This window comes from Callorhinchus milii, unplaced genomic scaffold, assembly GCF_018977255.1.
Source record: "Callorhinchus milii isolate IMCB2004 unplaced genomic scaffold, IMCB_Cmil_1.0 Scaffold7, whole genome shotgun sequence".
In the NCBI taxonomy this organism is placed as follows: Eukaryota; Metazoa; Chordata; class Chondrichthyes; order Chimaeriformes; family Callorhinchidae; genus Callorhinchus; species Callorhinchus milii.
Window position 1 is genome coordinate 8,356,662 of NW_024704748.1, and position 10,951 is coordinate 8,367,612.

General features: G+C 48.4%; 1 protein-coding gene across 1 annotated transcript; it reads left to right on the forward strand.

Annotated features, from left to right (window-relative positions):
• The first annotated feature begins 607 nt into the window (after positions 1 to 607).
• On the forward strand, positions 608 to 9,655 carry si:ch1073-126c3.2 (uncharacterized protein LOC555816 homolog). Its single transcript, XM_007899388.2, has 6 exons — positions 608 to 781; positions 3,905 to 3,987; positions 5,907 to 6,021; positions 6,659 to 6,771; positions 8,980 to 9,094; positions 9,404 to 9,655. Exons 1-6 carry the CDS (start codon positions 718 to 720, stop codon positions 9,595 to 9,597), a joined length of 684 nt encoding a protein of 227 aa, XP_007897579.1. The 5' UTR covers positions 608 to 717; the 3' UTR covers positions 9,598 to 9,655.
• The last annotated feature ends 1,296 nt before the right edge of the window (positions 9,656 to 10,951 follow it).

A 10,951-nucleotide genomic window follows, 5' to 3' on the forward strand; every position in this document is an offset into this window, starting at 1 on the left:
ATCTTTGCATTTGATGCACTGCTTTGCACATAATTGTGTAGGAATTCTGTAAGTAATGTGTTAAATAATATCTCAAGTTATATTTGCAATGTTTATATACTTGAGACATATGATTTAATAATAATTATATTTATTCCTTTCAATTGTGTTTCCCCCTCTGATCTGTTCTGAGCAAGAGAAAAAAAAGCCAGGGTATCTGTCCTCATATCTCCTGTAACCTGCTTGAAGTGCAAAGTGCAATGTTCTGCAAAATAAATCAACAACTCATTGCAAACTCTAGATTTGGTGCAATCCTTGTGTCAACACACAGGCTTGAAATTTCCTCTCCTCCTGCCCTCTTAACACCACCCTGCACCTTCCCTCCTCTCCGTCCCCTCTTCTTCCCCTGTTCCCCTTACTCTCCCCGCACTAGGTAACTAAATGTCACTGAACTTTAATTTCCTTGACAAACTGTTCGTACCGAAAATGTGCAGTGATTTTTACAGTCATCCTCCAACCTGTCTTGTTCCAGGAATCTGAACCTCTTACTCACCTCCTGGCAATAATATTACATTGTGTTATCCTGCCAATTACTTTATTTACTTTTAATAATTAACTTCCTTTACACAATCAATCCTGTGTGTGTGTGTCTCTTTCTCATGCTCGCTCTTCTCCCCCTCAAACAAAGTATTTATAAACTACAACCTCACGACCAAGGCAGTTCACAGTGCTGAAATAATGGTGTGTCAGACAGTTTGCTCGGCTTCTATGCTGCTTGCTCTGGGCTGGTTCCTTATTGCAGGTACAATTTATTGATTCTTTTGCAAAGTGGAGTGGGGTGTCGGAAGGGCAGGGGAAGGGGGAAAACCGTGGAGAGACACAGCTAATTCTAAGATATTTTAAGAGGCTGGAACTAAACAGGGAGAGACTGGGTGTGGAGGGTTTGAATGTTGATGGAAGAAAATAAAATTATAATCATATTAATCCTTGCGTTCACTCCAGCAAGGACATCTGAAATAATTTCACAGTATTTTACAGTGACTGTGTGTTTTGTATGTGGACACGTTAACTTTTGGGTAGAAGGATATTTATGTAAAAGCCAGCTGTCAGCCTGGCTCAGTTGGTAGCACTCTTGCCTCTGAGTCACAAAAGCTGTGGGTTCAAGCCCCAGGTCGGGATGTTGAGCTCACATAGTCTAAGCTGGCACTCCAGTGCAATGTTGGGGGAGTGCTGTATTGTCAGAGGTACCGTCCTTCAGATGAGACATTAAATCTTTCATTTAATATAGCACTTTATCACGTCACAACAATTTGCACTTATATAGCATCCCAGAGTGCTTGTCAAGACACCTCAAAGCACTTCACAGTCAATCCACTACTGGATGGAGTGTGTATTATGTAGCCGAAACATAGCAGCCAATTTGCGTGCACAAGACCCCTTTGATACTGGTTGTGGAGAGAGAGGAACATTGACTCGGGAACTGTGAGAATGCTCTACTCATGTGTGAAACAGGACGAGAATATCTCTGGCAGCCACTAGAACCAGAGAGCTAAATTAACCTCCCAGCTGAAGACGAGCAGAATTGAAGCGAATATCATAGCCCCTCTTGTGTACAGTGTGTACTCCAAGCAGAACACAATACAGCTTAACAACCTGCATTTAGGCACCACCTTTCACCTCAGGAGTGCTTCACGTTGGTGATGGGGGAAGGGGTGTGGGGGATGTTGGCAGGAAAGATGACTAAAAGCGCAGTCAAATAGATGTGTTTTGAGGTGTGATTTGAAACTGGAAGGGGTGGTAGGGGATGACTCTGGGATTGAGTTCCACAGAGCATCGGATAGAATGCCAGAAAGCTTGCTTGTCTATGGTATGTCATGAGAATGTCTCAAAGCACTGGCTGGGGGATGAACCCTAAAGTTACAGCATCTCTTCAGAGCAGGACACAAAAAGTGTTGGCCATAGAACAACAACTTGCATTTATACAGCACTCTTCACGCAGGGCAGCGTCTCAGAGTGATTAACAGTGGTGGAGCCAGACACTGATCCGGGGGAAGGTGACTTTAAGCACGGTCGAAGAGGCATGATCTGAAAATGGGGTTTCGGGCGCAGTGGTTGAAAATGCAGCAGCCGATGGTGGAGGGGACGAGGGACAAGCAGGATACCAGAGCTTGATGAGTGGAGGGGCCGAGTGGGGAGTGGGGAGTAAGCAGGTTGGAGAGGTAGGGAGGCATCTTCAGGAAGGGGCCTGATGAGAGTGAGAGGATCTTATCGGTGATCCTTTCTGTGATAGGGAGCCAAAGCAATGCCTGCCGCCTGGACTTCATGAGCTCAAAGAACCACAACCTTCTGACTCAGAGGCAAGCGTTCGACCACTGAGCCAGGCCGCCACATAGATATACATTGCATATGACTTGGTATTCTGCGCAATATGGAATACATTCTGCAGATCCTATAATGTATAGAGCACTCGCCTCGCAAACGAGAAGACCCGTGTTTGAATCCCAGGTGGGGGAACACCTTTGGTAAATTTCCTTACTCCACACACCTCTGCTTACCCAGCCTTAAGTAGGAACCTAGTTGTTATTCAACTAACTAATAACCTGGTTGTTATTCAACTGGCAGATCACTTTCTGGGAGTAATAATTATCCCCCCAAATAATTTGGTCACTCAATCCGCGACCGTTTGTGGGACCCTGCCATTGGCGCGATTGGCTGCCGCATTTCATCCTCAAAATACAATATAGTTTACAATATATTCCGTGAGGCAACTTGAGAGGTCTCAATGATGTGATAAGGCACTTTATCAAATACAAGGATTATTATTATTATGAGAGAGGATTTATAATAAAGTGGGAGTAGATGTGAGTGACCCCAGAGAGGATGAGTGAAGGTCATGTGCAACTTTTATTACAACAACAACAACAAGATTCCATTTATAGAGTGCCTTTCACGTCGGGAGGATGTCCCAAGGCGCTGGACAGTTGGGTCAGGACCCGAGCAGGGGGGAATGGTCAGGTGAGGGGAGGGAAGGGAGAGAGCGAGGAGCTGAAGGCATGGTCAAAGAGAAAGTCTTGAGACCGGCCTTGAAGGAGGAAAGGGAGGAGGCAAGGCGAAGGCACTGGGGAATGGAGTTCCAGAGCCTCGGGGCTGAGAGGCTGAAGGCCCGGCCACCAATGGTAGGGCGGTTGGGGCGGGGGATGTGGAGCAGACCGGAGCCAGAAGAACGGAGGGTACGGGCAGGTAGGTAGGGGGATAGTAGGTCAGAGAGGTAGGAGGGAGCAAGGCCGTGAATGGCCTTGTAGGGGAGGATGAGGATCTTGAATTCGATCCTCTGGGGGATGGGGAGCCAGTGGAGGCGAGCGAGGGTGGGAGTGATGTGGTCGCGATGCCTGGTGCGGGACAGTACACGAGCTGCAGAGTTCTGAATGACCTGCAGCCTGTGGAGGGAGGTGCCGGGAAGGCCGGCGAGGAGAGAGTTCCCATAGTCCAGCCTTGAGGTGATAAAGGCGTGGACCAGAGTTTCAGCAGCGTGAGGGGTGAGGTAGTGCCGTAGTCTGGCGATGTTTCGGAGGTGATGGAAGGCGGTGCCAGTTGTGGCGCAGATACGAGGAAGAAAGGACAGCTCAGGGTCGAACAGAACACCGAGGTTCCTGATGGCTTTGAGAGGTGGAGAGTGCAGCCTTGGATTCTGATGCTGTCAGTGCTGAGGTGCGGAGGCGCTGACGTGAGCCAATCAGGAGGGCCTCAGTTTTGCACACTTTGAGTTGAAGAAAGTTGTCTCTCATCCAGGACTCGATGTCGGACAGGCAGCTGTCAGCACATCAGTGGTCGTGTAGTTGAGGGTAAAAGAGGAAAGGTACAATTGGGTGTCATCCGCATACATGTGTGTGTTTTTATTAGTGTGTGTGTTTGTGATTCATCTCAGGCACAGGTTCAGACCATACTGAGGAGAATCATCAGTGTCTGTTCACGGCTAAAAACTACACTGAATTAGCAAACAGTTTAAAGGTAACTCACCAATGCACTGGGACACACACAGACATCTCCGCTGGTCGGCTGACTCCATTTTTTGGGGGTCACCTGGTGTCTGACACATGCGGAAACCCATCACCATGCTTAAGAATATCCAAACCAAACTGAGAATTCCATGTTGAGGGGTTGGGGAGCGGAAGTTGTGGGCAATATTGACTGGGTCATTACTCCTCCGGAACCTTCCACTACCCCGTCCCCTTCTCGCCCTCACACCCCGGCCCATACCCACCCCTCTCTCCATACCTTCGAACCTGTCTCCCCCATCTTCTCTCATCACCACCGTAACCCACATGAAACCGACCACCTGCTCCCTCGACCCCATCCCTACCCCTCTCCTTATCTCCCAGCTCCATCTTCTTGCGGCCCTACTCATAGACATCATAAACCTCTCCCTGTCCACTGTCACCATTCACCCTCTAAAAATGGCCGGCATCGTTTTTTCACTTAAAAAACTCTCACTGGACCCATCCCTGTTCTCAAACTACTGCCCCATCTTCAACCTCTCTTTCCTTTCCAAGGTCCTGGAATGAGTTGTTGCTTCCAAGCTTCGCACCTTCCTTTTCCGACACTCCCTTCATATACCCTTCCAATCAGTTTCCGTGCTTCCCACAGCACAGAAACAACTTTGATCAAAGTGACAAATGACATTTTGTCCATCTACGTCAAGGGCTGTCTCTGCCTCCTCGTCCTCCTTGACCTCTCTGCTGCCTTCAATACTGTTGACCGCTCTATCCTCTAGCCCCCACACCATCACGTGTGGTATCCCTCAAGGCTCTGTCCTTGGTCCCCCCCCTTTTCAATATCTATATGCTCCCTCTTGGTGACATGGGTGTCAATTACCTCAAGTATGCAGATGACACCCAACTCTATCTCTTTGCCACCATCCTCGACTCCAGGATCACTGCTGTACTGATAGAATGTCTATCAGACGTTAAGTCCTGGATGAGAGCTAGCTTTCTACAGTTGAATGCCAACAAGTCCGAGGCTCTCCTGATTGGTTCCCATAAACGCCTTCACACCTTAGGCACTGACAGCATCACCATCCAACGATGCACTCTACAGCTCACGGCGTCTTGTTTGACCCTCAACTATCTTTTCTAGCCCACAGCCATGCCATGACCCGCCTTGCTTTCCCCCACCTCTGCAACATTGCCCGGCTCTGCCACTATCTCACAGGCCACCGAGACTCTCATATATGCATATATAACATCCAGACTAAACTATGCAAACTCCCTGATTGTCGGCCTCCCCAACTCCCCCCTCCATAGGCAGCAGCTCATCCAGTACTCTGCAGCCCATGTTGGCTCCCGCACCAGGCTCCGCAACACTATCACCCTGATCCTCACCAGTCTCCATTGGCTTCCCATCACATAGAGGATGCAGTTCAAGATCCTAGTCCTCACCTTCAAAGCCCTGCATGGTCTTGCTCCCCCCCCTACCTCTGCGACCTTCTATCTCCCTACCAACCTGCCCGCTCCCTCCGCTCGGCCTGCTTCACGTCCTCCCGCGGGCGGGCCTTCTGTTTCTTTTGGTGTTGTGGGTTTCCTCTCATCACAAGATTGATTTGAATGAAGAAGAGCCTTCAGCCCACTTTATGTCATCTCTTCCTCATCGTTACGGAGTATGGTCATTTTCACTTCTATTCAACTGCATTTTCCCCAGCGCCTCGGGGTAGTCACTTATATGTGAAATGCATGTGCAAAATATTTCTTAAATCAGCCTCCAAGCCCTTGATTGTTCACATGTTGTGTGTGTGAGGCTCTGACTGTTTATATGTTGTATGTGCGAGGCTCTGACTGTTCACATGTGTGTGCGAGGCGCTGACTGTTCACATGTAGGAGTCTGGGCACTCCAAACTCACCCTCACTCTTACTCAAAGTATCTTTTGCCCACAGCTAATTACTGAGCAGATCGATCAGATTACTGGGTGTCATGAGTTGGAACAACGCACTGAGATATACGCTCTGCTCCAGAACACTGCCGACAAGATGCGAGCCATACGCATAAGAGGTACACACACACTCGCACGCTACATACATATACATACACCACACACATACACATACGCATACCACACACAAACACACACCACCCCCACGCATACCACACGCACCAATAAAAATACTGAGATATACACACAAACAGATGTATACACAGACAGATATATATACAGAGATATATACACGCCAAGATCAGAGATTGACATACACACGCAGAGATATACCCATTGAGATATACATAGAGAGAGAGAGAGAGAGACATATAGATATATATATATATACATACATACAGAGAGATATACACAGAGATATACACACACACAGATTATATACATCTTTCGGGGCGTTAGAGATCTTTAACATCTACCTGAACAGGCAGATAGGACCTTGGTTTAAAGTTTCAACAGTACAGCATCTCCAACAACGCAACACACCACTAGCACTGTATTGTAGTGTCACCTTAGACTATTGCAATTCCAGGTCTTGATGTGGGGCTTGAACCCACATCCTCCTTCTGTGCTGTCAGATTCTATGATTCTATGATAACCTTCTGACTCAGAGGCGAAAGATGCTGCCTTAACAGACATCACAGTATCAATAAGGGTATAACTTACTGAGCAAGGCATTGCTGCGGTTTTGTTTTACAGCCTGCCACAAGGTCAGCCCAAAGAACTGTAGCATTCCTTTGGTACCCAACAATGGAGGCCTGATGTGTCTGACCCTCAATAAGACACGTTACTGCAAGCCAATGTGTAACCAGGTACAGAGACTCATGCTCCGACAGCCAGACAGCTTCTCTTATTACAATTATGTGGAGTCCTGTAATGTTTAGGTTAGAGCACTCGCCTTGCAAGCGAGAGGACCAGTTTCCTTACTCCACACGCCTCTGTTTACCCAGTAGGAAGTAGGAACCCAGTTTTTAGTCAATTGGCTTTCCAGTATAATAATCCCTTAAAAAAATAATAATTTGGTCACTCAATCCATGACTGTTTATGGGACATTGTTGTACACAATTGGCTGCTGCGCTTCACCCCAAAAATAGTCAATCCATTTTGCAGTTTATTCTATGAAGCGCTTTGAGACATCTCAGTAACATGATAAGACGCTACGTCAAATGAGAGAATTATTATTATTATTATTCTTAAAGCTGTAACCTCCCAAGTCTTGGGCTTAGGTAAAGCTGATGTCAATGCAGTACACAATGAGCAGTGAGTCACTCACACCTCTCTGGGAGCCCTGTCACTGATCGTAGGACGGGACCTCATAATGAGGGCAAAACGGACTCGGAAAGAAACTGGGAAGATTCCCTTTCTGGAAGGGAGTGATAGGAATTTGGAACGCACGTCTTGGTATCATCTGAGGGATTTAACAGAGAGACAGAGAATTACAGAAATTCCTTGTTCACTGGATGTTCCAACTCTTCCCAAACAAGCTGTACATTATCCAGAACTCTGCAGCTCATATCCTCTCCTGCACTAAACTTCATGAACTGATCACCCTCTTCCTCGCCTGGCTTCATTGGCTCCACATATCCCAGAGGATCGAATTCAAGATCCTTATCCTCACTTTACAGCCCACCATGATCTTTCTTCTCCTTACCACTGTGACCTATTAAAACTTCGCCATCTACCCATTCCCTCCATTCTGCAGGCACTGGCTCCACATCCCCCGCCCTGTCTGCTCCATTATCGGTGGTCCGACCTTTAGTCTCTCTGCTCCCAACCCCTGGAACTTCTGCCCCTTCACCTCGGCCCCTCCGTTGCTTCCTTCAAGGCCCGGCTCAAGACCTTCCTTTTTGCCCATGCCTTCGGTCATCTTCCCACCTCCAACCACCTTGCCCTCCACTCCTCTCTGATCCTAAACCACAGCTCGGATGCAGACCCTTCATTGTCCTCTTGACCTGAAATGCACTATATAAATCAATTTATTGTTGTTATTTGGGGAGTAAAGTGCTAAGGAGGTGACCAGGCAAGTGGGATTAGGAGTGGCTGTAGTTGGCTGTTGAATGAGCTGTGGCGGAACTGGCCATACCATCCTGTCCCTGAATCCCTTAGTTCTCTGTTCCTTGCTGTGCCTTTCCAAGGAGATCAAAGTTATTTCTAGATTTTGGGTGTCTGATACACACAGAAATCCATCGCCGTGATTGAAAGTATGCAAACCAGACTCAGAATTCTGCATATGTCTACCACCTGCACATGGAAATTTACCTGTATCTGCAATGGAATATGCACTCTCTCCCTGGAGGAATGCGTCCTGTTTACCTAATTCCAGAGAGGATAAGGCGCAATGTTGATAAGAGCCAAGCCATGTCTGGCAAACCACATAGCTTGCCATTGAAAGCACTGCTTTCAAGCTTAAACAAGCTTTCCCACTACTTGTCCACCTAGGACCACTGCTAGGCTTTGGTTTGCAGGATTAACAGGAGCTGAGTGGAATGATTCCCTGCCCCCAGTAACAGGTTTGCCCGTCCAAGTCCTTCCGAAGAGCCAGGCTCGAAAGCACGATTAAAATACAAAACTGAATGGAGGAATCTACCCTCTCCCCCGGCCTTTTTATTTATATTTTTAAATCCCCTCAAATAAAAGTGTGCTGACTGCTGATCAGCCTGTGAACACTTGAGTGTAGGGAGTATGAAGTGAGAGCAATGGCGCCATCTAGGGTCATTTAAATAAAAAAGAATATGGTGAAGTATTCAACCAAAGGGATTAATTACCCCCAGCTAAGAGAGTGTGTGTCTGTTACGACCAGACAAATACAGTGTCTGTCACCCACACACACATACAGACACTCACTGAGAAAAATGTGTCAGTGGGGGTAGGGGTTGCAATATTTGGGGTGGGGTGGCTCTGTGTGGGGAAGTATGTGTGTGTGTGTGTTTGTGGGGAGTGTCAGTGTAAGGAGGGGCGCAGTGTGAGGGGGGCAGTGAGCGAGGCTTTGATTGCGGCTAATTTGGCTCCTTGTTCCCCAGGAGGCTGACTTTAATTTCCTGCGGAAAAGCCGTCTATTTGAGAGCTGTGGAGAGTCTACCCAATATCAGTGGACAACACAGTACGTGGGAGGAAGCAGGCTGGCTCAGTGCTCAGGTAAGTCTAAGAGCCACACACAGGGTAGCATCTCAGAGGGCTTGAGACCGAGCACAACACCGAGATGGGGGGGAAGGGGTGATGCCATACCACAACACACACCACACCACAGTACACCACCTCACACCACGTCACACCACCTCACACCACGTCACACCACCTCACACCACACCACAAAACACTGCAACAAACTGCAACACAAGGCTTGAATCCCAACCTTCTGACTCAGAGGGAGGAGTGCTACCTCTTTGCCAAGCTGACACTTTGTGAGTTCCAGTAAGTTCAATGGATGTTCCCGTCTCCCCACAGTTACCAGGATGAATTTGCATGTGAGCGGAGATGCTACGGCCTATTTCCGCAGTACCTGTCACCAGGCTTTGCTGGATTACGAGAACAGCAAGATGATGATGAATAACTTTAAGAAAGAACTTCAGGCCAAAGGGATTGTGGGCAAAATCAAAAACAGAACCGAGTGTCTTATGTGTGGGAACATTTCAGTCTGAACTCCCCCCACTTCCCCACTATGTCCACTCCCCTCACCACCTTGACCCCTTCCCCTCAACCCACAGCTCCCCCTACCCCCCCTCCCCGACCCCACCCCTCCCCACTCTTGGCCTCTACCAGTCCTTTTCCGTCCTCAACCCTCCTTGACTCTGCCTCCATCTGTCCACCCTCTCTGGCCCCATCCCTTTCTCCGTGCCCACCCCTCCCTCGCTCTGCCCCCACACCCCTGCTCAGTCCCCACTCACAGCTCCCCAGCTTTCTGTGGGTCACAGAATCCCACTATGTCGTGAAAAACTCTCATCTGTCTTTTCCGTAGACTGAAGCATTCATCATTAATAGCATAACATTGAAAAATCAACTAAATAAACACTGTGTAAATTAAGGCATTTTTTCTGTGGTTTATTGCAGATGATGAACAAAATAATGAAATATAAAATATAAGAGGCCAGGGAGCTAGAAATTGGTCTTTCTGGTCCTGTAAATTCCAATGTTCCCAATAACAACAACAAATTGCACTTATATAGCGCCCTCCACACTGGGTAGAGTCTCAGAACGTTTAACAGTGGCGGAGCCTGACTCCGAACCGGGGTGGGGAGATGACCGTAAGCAGGGTCGAGAAGGAAGGTTTCCAGGCGGGACTTGAAAACGGGGAGAGAGGGGGCAAGGCGGAGAGATTGAGGGAGAGTGTTTCAGATATTCGGGGCGTAGTGGCTGAATGCGCAACCTCCAATGGTGGAGTGGAGGGTGCGAGGGACAAGCAGGAGGCCGGTGTCAAATGAACGGAAGTGCCGGGTGGTGGATTGGGGAGTGAGAAAGTTAGAGAGGTAGGGAGGTGCCAGGGATTTGAACACGAGCGTGAGGATCTTGAAGTCGATCCGTTCGGTGAAGAGGAGCCAATGGAGCCTGGCCAAAACTGGCGAGATGGGGGTACAGAGTTTGGTCCAGGTCAGTAAGCGGGTGACAGAGTTCTGAATGAGCTGGATTTTTTGAATAGAGGAACTGGGGAGACCGTTGAGGTGTGAATTTGAGTAATCCAAGCGGGAGGTGACAAACACATGCAAGAGGGTTTCAGCTGCATTTGGGGTAAAGTACGGTCGGAGGCGGGCAATGTGGCAGAGGGGGAAGAAGGCGGTCCTGGTCAGGGATCGGATGTGGGGGAGGAAGGACAGCTGAGGGGTTGATCTGGATGCCTAGATTGCACACTGGTTTGGTGAGTTTGAGGGAGAGCTCAGGGAGGTAAAGGAGTAACCACAACAACTTGCCCGAGGCTAGGAGCAGATTGGCAAAAGCCAAAGCTTTGGGACCCCAGAGTGTGTGTTGGGTCAGGGTCAACAGTCAACAGTGGATCCACTG

What these genes read in the sequence shown, in the direction of transcription:
- si:ch1073-126c3.2 (XM_007899388.2), top strand. Translation starts at nt 718, where the DNA reads ATGGTGTGTCAGACAGTTTGCTCGGCTTCTATGCTGCTTGCTCTGGGC. An exon ending in AATTAGCAAACAGTTTAAAG is followed by an intron (nt 3,988 to 5,906) that starts GTAACTCACCAA and finishes TTTTGCCCACAG; the next exon opens with CTAATTACTGAGCAGATCGA. An exon ending in CAGGCTGGCTCAGTGCTCAG is followed by an intron (nt 9,095 to 9,403) that starts GTAAGTCTAAGA and finishes GTCTCCCCACAG; the next exon opens with TTACCAGGATGAATTTGCAT.